The sequence below is a fragment of the Hetaerina americana genome, unplaced genomic scaffold (genome assembly GCF_022747635.1).
Source record: "Hetaerina americana unplaced genomic scaffold, ioHetAmer1.1.p SCAF_19, whole genome shotgun sequence".
In the NCBI taxonomy this organism is placed as follows: Eukaryota; Metazoa; Arthropoda; class Insecta; order Odonata; family Calopterygidae; genus Hetaerina; species Hetaerina americana.
The window spans coordinates 9,005,670-9,025,425 of NW_027286752.1; the positions used below are offsets into that span (position 1 = coordinate 9,005,670).

The 19,756-nt window shown below is 38.7% G+C and overlaps 1 protein-coding gene across 1 annotated transcript; it reads right to left on the reverse strand.

Moving 5' to 3' along the window:
- Window positions 1-7,518: 7,518 nt before the first annotated feature.
- LOC139687299 (uncharacterized) lies at window positions 7,519-18,920 on the reverse strand. The gene is made up of 4 exons (XM_071584440.1): window positions 18,748-18,920; window positions 11,052-11,163; window positions 8,286-8,435; window positions 7,519-7,716 (listed from the first exon to the last, which is right to left on the reverse strand). The coding sequence occupies exons 1-4, from the start codon at window positions 18,918-18,920 to the stop codon at window positions 7,519-7,521; spliced, it is 633 nt and encodes a 210-aa protein (XP_071440541.1).
- Between the last annotated feature and the right edge of the window lie 836 nt (window positions 18,921-19,756).

The following is a 19,756-nucleotide window of genomic DNA, read 5'->3' on the forward strand; positions in this document are numbered from 1 at the left end:
TTTTAAAGATCTTTGCCGTGCACAATATCACACTTATCATCGGTATGCTGTGCATTTCCCTTTTATGGGTTGGTATCAATATTCATCTTCTGTGTTAGTCATTGCCAAAATGATAGATACAGGTAGGAAATGATTGCTTCTAAATTATGATGCACTTCAGGGATCTAACTGAAAATTTCAAATGTGTAAGTGGCTTACTTAGAGAATTTATGTCTCAGTTAGCTACTTAAAATGCACACAGTCATTTACTTACCACAATTTACCAAATGTTGTGGCAAGCAGTCTCAGATAATATCTGTTGTGCGATGCATTGATGAAAATGTTTTTGTGCATATGAGGCTATTGATACAAAGAGGGTGGGACTATATTTAAAATACTATCATGGGTGCATGATTCTTTCTTATTCATTCATCAAATATTAATTGTATTTTTAGTCCTTCGATTGTTCTCTTTGTTTAGTTTATTTAGTTGTTGCCAGCTAGTCCGACAGGTAGTTATCAACGAAAAAGCCTCAATCACAGATGCCCTGAAACCTCTAACCTGGTTTCTTGGTATGAGTGAGTAAAATAGGTGAGAATAACGCCTCTTTACTATATTGCATTCAAATTTGAGTAATCATGAAAGCATGTACCAATGATCACTGTTGGTTGGTGCTTGTTTTTAGAAATGATGAGACAAATGATGGTATGCTCTAAACACCTTGCCAAGCACAATTATGAGGAAGCAAAGAATGAATACTTTTGGGAAGAAAAATAATATTTTTATAGTAGAAGAACACTAGAGCATCTAATTAGTAATTCTTGGTTTGATTGTGTATATAAACTAATTAGAATCACAGCAGGTAAAAGGGTTGTACTGTATGTATTTTTCTATTCGTTTTCCTTATATCTACATCCATGTGAATGAATATGTGTTCCCCACTTGGTAGGTTTTTACATTTGAAAATATGTGAGTGGGTGTGTAGAGGCCTGCAGGAAACAGGGGTTTATCATCAGCGACACTTGGTTTAGACTCTATCTAGGCTATAGGTATGCATTGAAGATGCTGGGAGCTTAGAAACATATCAGTTGGACTATATTTTTGTTAGATAGATTTAGGATCATGTACAATTTGCATGGTTTTCTGGTAGGAGATGCAATCTTGGATAACAATTCAGCAATTATGAAGTGAAGAGCACCCATTTCAAAAAGATAAAACAAGGAAGGAGGTTTTGGAAATGGAACATAGAAGTGTTAACTAGATTAACAAGGAAAGAGCATCAGATGGCTGTAGAGAGTATCATGAAAGAGAAAAGAGAGTTTGATTCTACGGAGGAAAAAAGGGAGCATATCATAAAAAGGACATTGGAAGCTGTAAAAGAAAGTATAGGAATAGTAAATAAAAAAAAGGACAAGAAAATTATGATTTACCGACGAGAAGATAAGAAAAATAGATGAGAGAAGGGAATGGAAGAATATAAACACAGGATTAGGTGAAAGGTACTATAAAGAGTTAAATAATGAATTGCGGTATTAACAAATAGAGCAAAAGAAGCATGGTGGAATATTCAGTATGAGGATATGAGAAACATGATGGAATTGGTTCATTCTATAGGAAAGTAAAATCACTATCTGGAAGTAAAAAGGGAAAACTGTTGCAAACACAGTTAACTCAGGGAAAATATTAGTTAAATCAGGAAAGTTCCAAGAGAGATTGAAGGAATACATTGGAGAACTCTATTGTAAAGGCATCAAGCCAGCAAGGTCGAAATCAAATAAGGCAGTGGGAGTAGACAATATTCCCTCACAACCACTTGAAAGTTTAGGAAAAGTGAAAGGAAGAGTTTTGTGGACTAACTTGTAGCATTAATGAGGGAAGGATTTGGCTGGAAGACTGTACAAATAATTTTAGCTCCTATCCCAAAAAAGGCATTTTGCATGAAGCTTAAGTGGATTTTAGGATCATAAATAAGAGGGTAGAGAGCAAGGAAATGATTACTAAGGAAATATTATAATAATATATTTGGGTTCAGGAAAGGGAGAGTCATGCTTAAGGCATTATCGGTAATGAGGTCAATGATAGAAAGAACAGAGAATACAATCAGGATATATCTGTCCGTTTTATGAATTTCGGGAAAGCATGTCATGGGTGGAGTAGGGGATGGACTGTCCTGATGGGCAATGCTAGGAATAGGAGTTCAACTCAGGTGTTCCCAATATCCTTGGTGCCATCAACTGACTGAGGAAGAAGTGGTTTAACAGGTATTGGAAGAACTAAAGATAGGAATGAAAGTCAGCAGGGAATTAATAAAATCAGTGAGGATTTCTGATGATCATGCTTTAGTTAGCCAGTCAACCTGGAGGTTGCAAGTGCTGCTGAGTGCAGTGGAAATTCAGTGCAATAGGTATGGGATGAGAATAAATATAAATTAAACAATGTTTATGCGGTTTATAGCCAGAAAGAAAAAGGCAAGTTAAATGTTATTTGGAGGTCAAAAAATGGAGCAGGTGGAACAGTTTATGTATCTTGGAAGTGTTTTGGATAAAAATGGTAAAAGGAGTAGGGACACAAGGAAAAGTATTGCATTGGGCAAGGAATCTTCTACAAGGAAAAGGGAATTGATGGCAGGGACGTTGAGCAAGGATGTTAAGAGAAGGCTTGTTAAAACTTTGATATGTAGTATAGTTTTATATAGCACAGAAACATGGTCATTGAAGCAGGATGAGGGCCATAGATTGGAGGTTTTTTAGATGTCGGAGTAGAGAAGGCTGGAGAAGGTAAGGGTACAGAAGGGAAAAGAAATGAGGAAGTGCTCACTGGAGGAGGAGAGGGGTTTTGGGAGAAGTCAAAGGAAGTCAGGAAAGATGGATTCAGAGTATTTTGATTGGCCATGGGATGTTGAAGAATGTGATTGAGGTGAGTAAGGGGCAGGATAGGGATGTTATATAGAATGAATGCCGGAGGAAAATATTGAAGGAATTGAAGAAGGTTTTAATGGAGTCTTCATTGTCAGACTGTGTTTTGCTGAGAGAAGCATAGGAATTGTCGTAATACTGTTTTTGATTTTGTGCCCATCCAATACCTACCTTAACTGTGGATTATCTCTAAGAATAATAGCAAATACTATAATGATCTAAATCTACTGACTAACTGGAGTATAAATAACATTCATTATTGAATGCAACCCATGCAGTTCAAACCTTTGCGTATAAGACATGGGTGATTTTTCAAAACATAATTTTGGATAAAAAGGTGCATCTTATATGCCATCAAATTTGGTAAATACATTATTATTTGGTAATCTACTGGTTAGAGTTGGTTTTGGATGACAACTACCAAATAAATATTTTGTTACTCCTAATAAAACACAATTCAGCAACCTATTCTCTCCCTCTTTATCTCTGTGTACTCCCTCCCTCCCTTCATCCCATACAACATCCCTATCCTATTCCTTCCATTTCATTGCTTGCCTAGCATTATCCCCTCTATTTTGGTTTTCATCATTCCACTACCGATCAATACACCCTTCATCCATTTTTCCTGTCTCCTTAGGATTTCTCCATACAAACCCCTCCCCTCACCCACCATACCAAGTACTTCCTCATTTGTTTTCCTTTTGGCCCATTTCACCTCTTCCATTCTTCTCCACGCCAACATTTCAAAAGCCTCCAATCTACGTCTATCCTCCTGCTTCAATGACCACATTTCCATGCCGTACATAGCTATACTCCATGTCAAAGTTTTCACATGCCTTTTCTTAATATCCTTACTCAACGTGCCTCTCATCAACTCTCTCCTCCTTGTAAAAGCCTCCTTGCGTAGTGCAATTCTTCTCCTTATGTCCCTACTACTTTGACCGTTTTGGTCCAAAACACTTTCGAGATACCTAAATTCTTCTACCTGCTCTAGTTTTTGCCCTCCTACTTTAATGTTAAGCTTAGCCTTTTTCTTTCTAGAAAATCGCATAACCTTTGTTTTATTAAAATTTATTCTCATCCCATACCTGTGGCACTGAATTTCCAGTTCAATCGGCAATGCTTGCAGCCCCTTGGCTGACTGACAAACTAAAGCTTGGTCATCAGCAAACCTAACTGATTTTACGAATTCCCCGCCCACTTTCATTCCTACCTCGAGTTCTTCCCATGCCTCTTTGATCATTTCCTCTGCATACAGGTTGAACAGCAACGGTGATAATGGGCAACCCTGCCCTACACCTCTTCCTAACACTGCCCATCTCAACTCCCCATTCCCCACTCGCACCTGAGCACATGGGACATGTACAGATTGCAGATTAGCCTCCTGTCCCTCCAATCTATTCCTATTTTCTGCAATATACTCATTAGTTTTTCCCAATTCACTCTATCAAACGCTTTTTCAAAATCTACGAAACAGGCAAATACCTCTGCAGTGGCATCAAGCATACCTGTCCCCTTCCTAAACCCAAACTGATCATCCCTATTTGCCCAACTCTTTATGCTTTTGTTGATGATCCTGAGAATAACTTTAGCTACGTGGGATATCAAACCTAATGTCCTGTAGTCCTCACATGATGTAGCCTTTACCTTTTTTGGAATAGGAACTAACACTGATCCTACAAAATCTTCCGGCTAGATTCCTTCCTCATAGATACTACAAATTAGTCCATATAGAGTCTTCCTCCCCCATATTCCTAAACATTGCAGTAGTTTCACAGGAATGGTGTAATGGGATTAAACCAAATAAGGCCCCCCATGGCCTTATTTAGTTTCATCTCCCTTAATGCCCTTTTTATCTCAGGGTGGAGTATATCTGAGCTGTCTTCATGTATGTCATGTTCCTTTCCTATGTCAAACCTTTTTGGTGGCCTTAATTCTTTACCATGAAGTTCTTCTATTCATTCCTTCCATCTCCATTCCTTCTTGGTTCTTTTCTGTCTCAACTATTATCTTTCCCAACTTGTCTCTAACTGTTAGCACAGATCTTCCCTTCGTACCTCTCGATGGCGATATAACCTTGCCGTATAGTGCCCCAATTTCACCCTTACTCTGCAAACATTCTATATCCTAATACTGTGTCTTCCACCATGCTTCTTTTGCTTTATTTGGTGCCCGTCTCAAATTATTATTTAACTCTTTGTACTTCATTTTGCCCGACTCTATGTTTACACTCTTCTAGTTTTTCCTCTCATCCATCTTTGTAATCATCTCATCCGTGATACATGGTTTCCTTGTTATTTTCCTGTTAACAGTTCTTATACTGTGTTTTGCGGCTTTCGATACCCCTTTCTTGATTGATTCCCATTTTTCTTCCGAAGGAGTCAGCTTCTACATTCCATTTTCTAACCTGCCACCCCTGCCTTATCTTTTTGAAATGGAAGCTATATTTCATAACAACAAAATTGTGGTCAGAGTCTGCATCAGCTCCCAAGAAGCTGTGCAAATTGATCACACTCTTCCTAAACCTGTGCCAAAACCAGAATATAATCTAACTCATACCTTTCTGAGTCACCTGGCATTTTCCATTTATACCTACACCTTTTGTGGTGTCTAAACCAAGTGTTGTGGATGACTAACCCCTGTCTCCTACAGAACTCAACTGCTTTCTCCCCGCAGTCATTCCTTGTGCCTAAACCGTAGTCCCTTACCTCATCACCATCTCTCCCTTCGCCTACCATCGTATTCCAATCCCCTATCACTATCGAATGTTTTCCTACAGCAACACACTTGATTATTTCCTCTAACTGATCGTATTTCCAATTAACTTCTTCCTCCTTATTGTTACTCAGTGGCATGTATACCTGATCAATGGCCAAGTTCGTCAGTTCTGCTTTTATCTCTACCAGCAATATTCTATCTGTTGTCTGTTCTATGCTTACCACACTTCTTCCTACCTCTTTATTCAATATTATGGCAACCCCTTGTTGGCTCTTGTGCCTCCCACTGTACCTTATCCTATAATTTTCACTCCAGTAATCCCTGCTATCCTTCCATCTCACCTCATATAAACCTAAAATATCTATATTTCCCCTTTCCATCTCTCACTTAATATTCTGTAATTTTCCTGTCCTCAATAATGTCTTAACATTTCAAATTCTTATTCTTATTATTGTGGTGTTCTTCTCCTGTGTCTTCTCTTCTGCTGCCGTCAGTTTTCCCTTGGATGATGTTAATAACATATTTTTTCCTAAACCAGCTTGCAAACTTAGTGAGCTCTTATACACTTTAAGGATGTGTTATCAGTATAGTTAATGGTATTGAATATCTCGGTTTGTTTATTAATTCAACTTCAGTTTGTATAATGATTCAACTTCATCCTGGGAAAAGTCATATTTGTAACCTTAAAAATAATGTTGTCTGTTATTTCAGTACTATGCTGACTGTGACATATTGTTCAAAGGAGGAGAACAAAAAGTATTAATTCCTCAGTGATTGATAGATAATTATACTATATGACAAACATGTGGGGTTGGTGTAGGAAGGATTCATTTAATGTAGTAGAAATACTGCAAAACTGCCAAGATGTGCTCCCAAAATTTTGTTTAGATAGGATTTCCTATTATCTAATGTGGAGGTCTATGAATTAACTAATGCCTTGTCATTGAAATTTTTTTTTTAAGGTAATCTACCGGTTAAGGTAGGTTTTTGGATGGACACAACTACCAAACAAATATTTTATTGCTCCTAACAAAACAATGAAACATGCTTTGTTTTATATTTTTTTAAGTCATTGAAATATATAAGTTAAAGAAAAATTTCAGTAACACTTATCCTCACATCAAAACATGGCGCAACATTCTCAAATACTGAGCCTTTACAAAATTTCCAGAAATTTCTCAGTGATATAAGATCTTCCAACAATATATTTGTCAACCCTTTTCCCAGAAAGATATGAAATTATATCCATTTGAAAGCAGGCTATACAACAAGTAATGGTCTGCCTAAAGATATGAAATTTATTCGTCCTCATAGAATGTTTTGAAGTAAACTTTAAAAATATTTACCTTCAGAATTGTCTTAAACAATGTCCTGAATAATTATGTATCACTTAACTTATTTAATATGGTTGCTTTTTTCTATTACTCAAGCTGTGTGCCCAAGCATGGGAATTTGTGTCCTATTCTCTTTTGTTATAACTTTTAATTAATAAATTTGGTGATGAATTATTTTGTCTCTTATGTACAGCTGTACTTGTAATTTTAACCTACTCTGTTCCTCCGTGAGCTGCATCCTTGCCAGCTCCTTGGATAAAATATTGTAAAATAAAAGCAATACAGATAAATAGGAACTTTTTAGAGGAAAACTGATGTAATGCTTATTGATTTTGAAAAAAAATAATTTATGTACAACTCAAGATTCATTATCAGAAGAATGAAAATGGTTATGATTAAATATGAGAGTTTTTATATTAATAATATAAATTTAATAAGTAAGGATTTATTTATTTTTCTGGTGTCACTGCCATCTCTATATTTTCATTGCAGTTTCTCCTTAGGTTTAGCTTTGAAAAGATGCTTGTTGCGACATTGTATTTAAGGAGACTTGTGTAGTCTTTTCTAGTTTTTTATGATTCAATTAGATGAAGTAATTCATCCAAGGTTAGATTTGCAATCTTGGTGTTTATGATGTTCATGACAATGCCGCCAAAGTAGTTTCCAATGGCATTCCCATACTGCTCAACGATGGATGGTCCAAATTCTTCAAAGATCTCATTTGCCAACTTTCCTTCATCAGGGTTGCCCATAAGTCCCTGTATATTGCTCTGCATAAACCAACAAAATGAATAATTATAAATTGATGGTCAACTGAATACACACTTTCATGTAGAATTTGAGTGATGGTGCAAACCATGCTACTAATGGATAATATTAAAGTAAAAATAGTTTTTACTTTCACAGATCATCAGTCCTCTGAAAAAGTAATTTTACAAATAGGTCTACAAGTCTATTGAAGGTCTATTTTGGTCATGAAAGAACTACTTATTATTTTCTCTTCATCTCATTGGTTTTTTGCAATAACTTATTGCTTTTAATCTGAAGACCATTTTATCTCAATCTGAACCATTTCTTGGATCCTGATTATATTTTTTAGATGATATTACTTTACAAAAAGTATTCCTTATACTCATCATTTTTTAAGTAATTGCTTTTCACCAATAACTATATGCCAACAAGATTGAATCTACAGCCTCTTTAACGTTAAATACTGTGTGCCAAGGTAATGTAAGTAATTGCTTAAATTTTTATCATTGACATGAATAAAATTGCAAGCATCTTTACTGCTGGACTGATGTATTTTAGAGAAAGTATTACTACATGACTCAAACATTACTATTTGCTCTTCAGCAAATGGTATAAGATATTCTATGTCAGTGACTGGGGCCATGGTGGTCCAGTGGGTGTAGTCCTGGCTATTGACTAGAGTGCTTGGGTTTGATTCCCCAAGACACCTCTGAGAAACCTCAGCATCAACCAAGCAGCTCTGTAATTATTCAGTCACCAGATCTTCCTTGCACACCACATGGGCAGTGCAGGGAATAAGGAACTGGCCCCCCTTATCACCCTGATGTGTGAATTTCACATGGTGTTGGGCTCGGTAATGGGTGAGGCTCATACTGATACTCGTATGCTCACCTATCAAACTGACCTTTGGGTTGATAAGTGGGGATATCAGTGAATGGGGGGGGAATGAAAGTCAATGGACAATCATAAAATTAATTACAATTGCTGATGATCAAGCTTTAGTTTGTAAGTCAGCAAAGGAGTTGCAGCATTTCTTACTTATATCACACACACACACACAAAAAATATATACAGGTATATATCTTAGAAATGGAATGCTCTTCGGCAACGCACAAATATATAAAAACACAGATGTAGATTTTTAAACCATAAGGACACAAAGAAAGGATGCTCACAATATGTTGTTTTGACGGCTCGGCTGTCGTTTTCAGAATCTGAATCATTCTTAAGATGACGGCTGAGCCGTCAAAACGTCAAAACAACATATTGTGAGTGTCCTTTCTTTTGTCTCTATGGCTCAAAAATCTACATCCGTGTTATATATATATATATATTTGCTCTACATGGGTCTTTATTATATAAGGGTCGCAGTAGTCCGGTGGGTAGAGCGTTGGACTGCTGACCGGAGGGTTCGATTCCCGGGCAAGGCACTCTGGGCACCTGCAGCTCCACCCAAGCTGAAGTGATTTTCTGGGTACCAGGTCATCCTGGGAAACCATAACCGGCACAGGGAAAGGAAATGGCCCCCCTACCCTGATGTGTGAATTTCACACGCCGTATAGGGCTTAGTACTGGGTGAACTCTACCATCACCTACTAAACTGACCCTCGGGTTGATTACTGTGTTTATGGTTATATATATAATGGGCTGACACAATATAACACAAATAGAATAGAATAGCAACATTTAAAAGGACACTCACATGGTAAATTGAAGAAGAAGGCCTCTGAGAGGGCCGAAAGCTCGAACAATTTACCATGTGAGTGTCCTTTTAAATGTTGCTATTCTATTCTATTTGTGTTATATTGTGTCAGCCCATTATTTTGCCGCTCGTGTCCCGTATATATATATATATATATATATATATATATATATATATATATATATATATATATATATATATATATATATATATATAGCGATTCAGGAAAAGGCAAGGTAAAAAGAGCATAATGAAGAGCTTTATAATAAAAAAATTAAAACAGACAGTTTACAATTAGACAGGGAATTTACATAGATTAAAATAGACTGAATTGCAGGATACTAAATATTAAGGTAGTAAAAGTGCTTATGGTGAGAAAAATGAAATAAAACAGATTTGTGTCCTATCTCCAGTTCTTTCCATGTCTACTTAACTATTTCCTCTTCACATACACATGTTGAACAGCACAGGTTATAGTGTACTCCCATGCCTTTCTCCTCCTCCTATAGCAACCCATCCAGACTCACCATCCCCACCTTGAACCTGAGCAGTCTGAGACATGTACAACTTGCAGGTAAGTCTCTTTTCCCACCAATACACTCTATTTTCTGCCACAAATTCATTAATTCTAACCATTTCACTCTATCAAATGCCTTTTACAAAACTATAAAATTAAAAATTCAAGTACATCCTAATTTGATTCTATGTTTCACTCTATTAGTGACTTCATTACCGCAATGACCTTGCATTTGCCACCCCCCTTTCTGAGGTCAAACTGATCATCCAATAGTAACTATTTGCCCTCCTATCCATCCCCTTTTGGAATGTCCTGAGAACTACCTTAGGTGCGGGAGTGTATTTCCTACCTCAGGTATTAACTCTTAATTATTTTATTACTCAGCTCTTATTATTTTATATTATTTATCTCTTTATACTTTTTCTCCTTTAATCTGTGTTTACATCCTTCCATTCCCTCTGTCTTCTATCTTTCTAATTATCTCAACTTTAATCCATAGTTTCTTTGTGTTTTTTCTATTTATAGTTCCTGTATTTTCATTTGCGGTTTTCGATATCCTTTTTATGATATGCTCCCATTTTTCCTCTATTACCCAGCTCCCTGTCCTCACCTCTAATTTTCTCTTCAGCCAGCTGATACCCCTTTCTTGTAATTCCTGCTCATCCTTCTACATTCCATTTCTGAAGCCATATTTCTTGTTTTCTATATTTTAATCAGATGTTACACTCCATTTTTGCTAAATTATGTCCTGAATTCACATCAACTAATGGGAAACTGGGAATTAATCAAGCTGTTTCTATACTGTGCCTGATCTTATATAGTCTAACTGACATCTTTCTGAATCCCTAGGAATATTCCACACATACATATGTCTATATTGGTGTTTAAAACAGTTGTTTGTGGCTCCCATGTGTGACCTTGAGGAGAGTGGGGATAAATCCCGAGTAAATATCATGAGTAAATAAACCATTCTCTATCAAAAAGATCCCGTTCCTCCAGCGGGGGAGATATACAATAGTATTAGTTCGAATTCAAAGATATTCTCATAAGTTAAGAGTAAGGAAGAAAATATAAGAATTGATTTGCCGAAGATGAGACAAAGATGAATATAGTGATAAACTGACAAATCATTTTACCTTTATAGCTTCAACAGAAACAGTCAAATTAAGCTTGCTGATCTGGAGATGAGTTTCAGCATCCATGACACCAAGGGCAGCACCTTTCATTCCTAGGTTTGTAGATACAACACTGAAAAAAGAGGCATGTGCAAATCAGTGTGTATACTTGTTTTGAATGTGAAATTTCCTCTAAAATAAACAAATTCAGTCTTAGATTTTCTCATTGCACTGGGTGGCTATTGATGCATTTTTCGTTACAAGCATAGCTATATTTCATATCCAATTCATAATATATTAATGTCATGCAATTATGAAGGTAAAATTAAATTATCAAATGAACAAAATATTAAGCAGCAGCAGAAATCAATTATAACAGCAGAAATAATATTTCACTCTGGTAAAATAAAAATAAATTACACCCCAAATAAAACAGTTTTGAAATTCTGCCAATTGGTTCTCCAGACATTCTAATTTTCAGCTTGGATAAAATGGGTGTTGGAACAACTCACTAATTACCATCTTTGGCAATTGACATGGGTAAGTGATCACTTCCACATAAATCATTGTGCACTGACAGACTAACTCTTGTAATTAGACTGTTCAAACAAATAGCACAGTTAATGGTGAAATATCCCCAGGTAAAAGCATTAAATCAGGATTTTTTCCTATTTCATAGAAAACTAAGCTAAAATTTATGATAAAACTGGATGCAATTTGGTCCCTCCTTTACCATGGATCAAAGAACCTTCCCATTGGAATCTGTGGGCAATAAAATCACATTGTAAGATGATGGGCTAAGGTGGATGCATCCAAATTGCATTAGGAAACCTGTTGACCCTCTGAAAGGTTAACACTGCATAAAGTTAATGTCCCAGGAATGAGAGCAGTCAACCCACCACTTGAAATAAGCTATTGGTATACAATTAGAGGCATAAATGGCTCTTTGAATGAAAATAGCAACTCCACCTTACCTACCAGTGTCATAAAAAATGAAAATTCAAGTCTTTCCTCTTTAAGTAGAGTAAAGGGAGTCTTTTAGAGACAAATACAAAAGAAATTAAATTTCAAATTAAAATGGTCAGCTCCCCCTGATGCCAACCAAAATTATTGCAGTTCTGTGGAAATTATAATAATTATAAAGGTTATCTACCAGTTTAGGTAAGTTTTGGATGGATACAGTCTACCAAACAATACAGCAAATTTTCCCTTCTCTCTCCTAACAAAAACACAACCCAACGTCTTTTTCTACAATAAGCACCCCTTCAACTTCGTATACTTTTCCTGCCTTCATTCCATCCAACAAAACTATCATTTTCCTTCCCCTTCCTTGTTTGCCCAACATTCTCCCCTCTATCACCGTTTTCAACATCCCATTGCCAATCAAAATGCTCTGCATTCCTACATTTCCTACCGCTTTCAACAATCTTCTCTCCTCCCTCAACATACCTTACACTTCCTCATTTGTTTTCTTTTCTGTTTACTTCACCTTCTCCATCTATCTTCTCTCCTGCATTTCTAAAGCCTCTAATCTAAACCAATCATCCTTTGCTCCTATGACCATGTTTTGGTGCCGTACATAACTTTTCTTCATATCAAAGTTTTAACAAGCCTTTCTTTTTTAACAATCCTTACTCAATGATCCTGTCAAATATTCCTCGGAGTGATTTCTTCTTAGCCTAGTGTAATTCTTTTCCTTATGTCCCAACTACTTTGACCATTTTGGTCCAAAATGCTTCAGAGATATCTAAACTATTCCACCTCTAGTTTTTGCCCACCTATTTTAACATTTAGTTAAGGCTTTCTCTTTTTGGAAAATCGTATACCCTTAGTTTTATTTGCAATTATTTCCATCCCGTATCTACTATATTAACTTTCCAATGCACTCCTTTGCTGACTGACAAACTAAAACTTGATCATTAGCTAATGTAATTAATTATATGATTGTCCATTGACTTTCATTCCTACCTCCAGTTCTTCAAATGTCTCTTTAATCATTTACTCCACCTAAATGTAAAACAGGAGAGGTTATAATGGATAACCTAGTTTTGCTCTCCTCCCTAACACTACTCATTCAGACTCTCCATCCCACACTCTCACCTGAGAAGTTTGAGAAATATAATGGTTGCAGATTAGCCTCTTATCTACACAAGACTTCTGCATTACAATAATTAGTTTTCCCAATCCACTCTATCAAATACCTTTTCAAAATCTACAAAACAGGCTAATACATCTTGATTGTATCTTATGTTCCTCTCTATTTGAGACCTCATTACTGCAATTACATCATGTGTGCCTTTCCCCTTCCTGAACCCAAACTCATCATCCCAATATATATGTGAAGGAAATGATTAAAGAGGCATAGGAAGAACCGAAGGTAGGAATAAATGTTAGTGGGGAATTTTTAAAATCAGTTAGGTTTGCTGATGACCAAGCATTAGTTTTTCAGTCAGCCAAGGGGTTGCAAGTATTGCTAAGTGAATTGGAAATTCAGTGCAACAGATATGGGATGAGAATAAATTTTAATAAAACATAGGTTATGCAATTTTCCAGAAAGAAAAAGGCTAAATTACACATTAAAAAAGGAGGGCAAAAACTAGAGCAGGTAGAACAGTTTACGTATCTCGGAAGTGTTTTGGACCAACACGGTCAAAGTAGTAGGGACCTAAGGAGAAGAATTGCCGTAGGCAAAGAGGCTTTCACAAGGGGGAGGGAGTTGATGACAGTGATGTTGAGTAAGGATGTTCCTTCACCTATGGCGTGGGTCTATGAAATTATCAGACTGTCATATCAATGTTCAAAGTCCGATGTAAAGGTCGAAGTTCTGTGTTCGGACTAATGAAAAATAAATAAATATTTTTCAAAGTACATCCCTTGAGCGTCAGCAACACTTTTGCCAGCGACTTTTCCTTGACTAGAAGGCTCCCTGGTGGGTGGATAAGATCCTTAAGGGTACGCGTGCAGGCTTCTTTAATGGCACTTGTGGTCCTCCATGGTGGTGTCCTTTGGGAGCGGAGTAAGGGGTTGGGGAATCGTCGCGATGCCGTTGCATAAGGTGTTTGCAAGCAGACACTCCACGCTGCTTTTGGTTGTCCGTCAAGACCTTCGGGACGAGTTTTGCAGGTATATTTCGCAATGCTAAATTTTCATTGATAATCGTTTGCACCGTCTTCTTATCAATGCCAATACGATCCGCGATCATGCGCACACTTAACCGAAGGTCTGAGTTCAGCACTTCACGCACACGAGTCATGAAAAAATTGTAACCGTAACGGTTTATACAAAACTTGTATTCGCTCTCTCTATCTAACCTTGCTGACCTATTGTTTTTACTGTAGAGTTCTTCTAAGTATTCTTCCGTGGCTAAAGGAAGAACAAAGAGTTGGGTGATGAATTGCGACGTGTAGCAAATAGACCAAAGGAAGCGCGGTTGAGGGTGGAGTGCGAGGATATGGAAAGTTCACGGAGGAAGGGTGAGATTAGTGAGCTATTCTGCAACGTTAAAACACTGTCGAGAAGCATGGCAACAACAAGATTATTAAAATAGAACATAATTAAAGATTTAAAAGTATGAGCAGTCTAAGCCAGCCAGTGATTTTAGCTATTCCCACCTGATTCGGAATTTTCCCCCTTTTCCTTGCTACGAAGACCTGAGTCCTAAGAAAGACTTGTCCTCTTTCGTTGCCCGGGAGACTTTTCCTTTGCAGAGGGACCAAGGGATCTCTTTTACTTGTCGGGTGGGACATCAGTCATCGAGGTTTTTTGTGTGATCTTGGTAGATCACTCGATCTTCTCTTCCTTAGGCATCACTTCCTTCCCCGCGTTGATTTTCACTGGTTCTTTTTGCCCATTCATTGTTGTGCTAAAACTCTCCGCCTGCTTTGAGACGGCGCACTTTTGTAGGGATGGGAGGTGATGCGACTGAAGCGAAGGTTCAGGAATAGGTGAGGGCTATTAGTCCCCAGTACCTTTCCCTTGTTTCCAGATAAGGGATCTTTTTGAATGCCTTAATCTCCCTTATTGAATCCCTTTTTTCCTTCATCTTCCGCGAGCACACGGGGTGTGACCCCTTGCAATTAAGGCAAGATGGCTCTGATGCGCACTATTCGTCCACATGTTTGCCCTCGCCATAGCGCGGGCAGGTGGCCTCGTTCTAACATCTGGTTCCGATGCAGCCAAAGCGGTGACTTTGAAATAAACGCACGAGGGCAGAGATGAAAGGACGGAATAACGCGGATGCCAAATCAACGAACAATTTAACGGGTTGTTTGTCGAGAGCGAACGCTAGGATGACGGAGATTGATTAATTAATTGCTTGAGGTGCTGAGTTCCTCGACGTTTTTCGCCTAGAGGTCAGTCTGCGGCAGTTCTTTGCGCCCCTGGATGCAATTTCTGTCTAATTTACGTCGAATAACTTGCATAATAAATAAGTCGTAAAGACTCAAGACTCCCCAGCGGATGTTCAAGGAGCGGTGCATGTCCACAGGCATTGGGATTTCATGGGGAATTTCCATCCCAAGCAGTGTTTCGCTCTGAATATTATTAGATGTCTTGACGAGTAGAGTAACATCTCGCAGTTGCTCGTTGGACTTAAGCTTTCACGGAATAGAATCAGACAAAACCTTGTGAATGAGGAAGGGAAACACTTCCTTCAGTGTCTCGCCTTCCCTATGGCACCTCAACAACAGATATCACAGAGAGAACACACAATTGTCTCTTCCACCTTTATCAGAGAGGGATCTTTTCGATGGAGGACAGTTTATTTCACTCGCGATATTTGGGGGATTCGTCCCCTTTCTCCTTAGGGCCACACATACGGGGCGCCAGTGTGGACTTCAGGGCTACTACCCAAGGGATACAGCCTCCTCATTTGAGGGACTGGTTTCAGGTTATATTTGCAATGCACTGACCCTCCAAGGCTATAAATCGTTGACTGCCATTCACAGGACCATTCTACTTCAGCATTCGCCACCGAAAAGCAGAAACGAGACGGAAACCGATCGACTGGGAATGCCTATCTTCCAGTGGCCCGTTTTCGCTGACTCTAGGGCCAAAGTGGAGTATTGTCTGATTCATACCAGGCATCCGACACTTGCCAAGTTACCTGGGAACTCACCCACAAAAATCCACCTCTCCCCCTTGCGGCACGGCAAACACCCCGGTGGATCGTGGATCAGCTGGTTTGGCCAACCACAAGCCATGCATATATATGTATTGCTTGTGGTTGGCCATACCAGCTATGCATGTCCAAAGACTGCTAGCACGCTACTCTGGCTGAAGTGAGTTTGTTTTAAAGGTGTTCTCCCTACTCATCTAGTTGCCTCTAATGAAAAGCATGGATACCATGGGAGTATTCCCCATCCTCATACCCAAAGGGATGATACTCCCTTCAACTAGGACCCAATTGACCCTCCGTAGTGCAATGATTCATTTCTAAATTCAAATGGGAAAAGCTAAAAATACTATTTAATTTCAAAAGAATACAAAACCGGCTGAAAATCATCCAATTTAATACTTTCCCGACCTGCAATCTTGGTTTTTACAGAACAAATGAGAGCGGCGCAAGTCCTTCTGTCTCGCCATTTAAGTATTGATCTTTAATTGATGTTGAAATAAGATCGTCAAAACAGGAGCTGCGAGTAGACTTTCGTATGGATACTCTAAAAATATCATTTCTCTAACGACCAACAAAAATATGGCTTGCAAAATAAAGCACGGAAATCAGAAGGTCAATGTGAAAGCAGTTACAGTTCTTTTTCTTTTGCGTTTAAATGTAAAAAAAACCATCGTTACCAAAGGAAGACAGGCAATTATATTATTTCAGAAGTGTTGCAGCTGGCTAAAGCTTTTGTACTATCGATAAACTAAATGTATAAAATCATACTTTTTGAAATTTTTACGCGCTCTCTTCTGCTGTTCTTTTTTTCTCCAGTTTGAAAGTGTCACGCCTGATTTTGTGTATAATATAGTTATATATTTATACCTGCGGAAAAGCGTTGAAGAGCAGCCATAATCATCTAGGATCCACCACTCACTTGCTCACTACCTTCAAACATAAATAAGAGCCTCGTCGAAACCTATCCATATTTATATCTGTTTGCATTATTCTGTTCGATCAGTCGTGTTAAGTATATTTTATTGCATTTGTCATTGTTTACGTCCTCGGTGAGGTAACCGGGTGATAAACGCATCCTGCTAACACAAAGGTCGCCGTTTCGAGTCTCGCCTAGGGCATGTAGTTCGATCACTCAGGCGATTCGGCTCCAAGAAACCCAAGGGCAACTTATCAGAAAACTCTATGCAGACGGGCCACGAGGCATCTCAGGAGAATCTACGCATACATGTGACACACAATCAGTAAATAAACACACACAAAAGAAAATCGACTCCGTTTCTATGATTCGGTGGTCCTAGCAACTGCCATTAGTATGAAAGGAGTTACTGACGGATAGGGGAGGATATAACGGGTGGGGGTTGAGGGAAGGTGATACAGAGGATTGTGATCATTGGATGAACGGTTGGTGAGGGAGCAGGGGGGGATGTCAGTCAATGAGAAGGATTTAATTCGGGAGGTTGGAGGGATTTAAAAAGCCAAACACATACCAGTTGGACGTGTACAAACGTCATAAATTGGATTCGCGTGGAAGTAGACGAGAGAGGATATTATTGGTTCATTGCGTAAATAGTGAAAACTTATGTCGAGGGTAGCTTAGTGTGGGAGAACTGAGAAGGATGAGCCACAGGCTGTCCGATGGGAATTTTTATATTGAGGGGCGTAATGCATTGGCCGGTAAAACACCTGGGCATGGTTAACATTACATGAGATACAAGGTCCATCCCAAAAGTAGTAGAAATTATTTTTACCCGGATGGACGGACGGATGGGTGGCGGTTTCTCTGGCTGGGTTCGAGGGAGCGGGTCTCAGGAAAGAATGGAGATCGGTGGCAATTGGCTTCCAGCCTTTGCGGAGTGCTGATAGCTCGTTTGCGAAATCTTTCTAACGTGACCTCGCCACACTCCGTCATAAACCGGTTATTGTAACAGCGCCACGCCATCAAATGTTGCTTGAACTGGGAAAGAGACTCATGGCATATTCTAGGCTGTTTATGGCGATAACGCTATGGGTAGATCGGGTGTTTTTTAGTGGCACAAGTTGTTTCGGGAGGTTAGAGAAGATGTTGAAGACGCAGAATGTTCAGAACGCCCTTCAAACTCAAAAAATGACAAAATTCTTGCAAGAGTGAAGGCTTAGCTGGACAGGGATCGCTGATTAAGTGTTAGCATGGTTTCTGATGAACTTAAAATCTTTAAAAGTGATGCTCATCGAATTGTGACCGAAAATATAGAAATGAGAAAGATGTGTACGAAGTTGGTGCTGCGAATGATCTCGAGCGAACAAAAGGAAACTCGCACGCGGATCTGCCCAGAGCTTCTCGACCATGTGAATGAGGATCCCAAAATTTTGGCATTGAGTGGACGCACAAAGGTGCTGCTTTTTGAGTTCATGTATCAATCCTGGTGACAACTTTATTTTATTCGACTCAGTCCCACTACTTTGTGGGCAGACCTTTTATATGAGGCGCAGGAAGCTGTGGGAAGGAAGAGGAAGCTTTCGAGAGAGTGGTGTTGATGGGAAAGGGAACTGGCAGCAATAGTGGGCGGAGCAGCTTTTGCATCACGTGTGGTTGGGGTGGCCCCAGCACACACACGCACTCACTTCATCGTTCCCTCGCCGAAGATGTTGTACTTTCCACCGAGCGACACATTCAGCTTGTAGTGAGACGCATCCACGACCGCAGTCGGAATGTTCACCTCGAACTCCGCCGACAGCGGGTCATCGGATCCGCTCGTGCTCTTGCGTTCGAACGTTGAAAGGCCGGTCAGCACCATATTGTCCACCAAAGCACTTCCCCTGATGAGCGGCAGCAGCGTTTGTGGTGAGGGAACATGTGGAAGACAAGTAAGAAATCAGCTTTCGTACTCATATAATCACTCATTAAAAAGGGGAATTTTTCTATGGGCTCTCCAGATAAGAGTCGGAAATTATGCATTGAAAAATTTCTGATTTTTTAATATGTAATTGAAAGCACGAAATACACCTAAGAAATATAATTAATGGATTAAAACGATGAGAATGCCATATAATTGGTACGCTAAGGTCCTGATGACGAGCTAATAAGAGTTGATTAGGATCGTGGTGGACGACTGGGTTTACAGAGGTGTGCCGATAGCAAAATAAAGAAGAACTGGAGAAAAAACTGTTGCTCAGTTTGTTATTACTAATTATTTCGACACAAGTGAATCCGAGGGATTATGTACGTAAAGTTTATCACCCCCAATCTCAAGACGAAATATTCGATGGCTGTAATTCTAAAACTAAGATTTATAATGTGTTTGGGAATTGTTGTAACATCAAGCTAGGGAAATAAAACATCCACGATTATTAACTTTTCCAGAAAGATAGTAATCATCCAGAGAGAAGAGGAGAGAAAACTCACGGCTTTACAGTAATTCAATAATTCCGCCACTAGATGACTCGTGCTTATCTGGATCATTATTCGTCCCTCTTGGAGGATTATCCAGTCGCGAGGCAAATCAGATGTGAATCGGAAATTAAGCATTCAAACAATTACTGATTTTTAAATGTGTATTTGAAAACACAAAATACACCGGAGAAATATAATTAATTGATTATAATGAAGAGAATGCTTTACGTCTTAGCATTG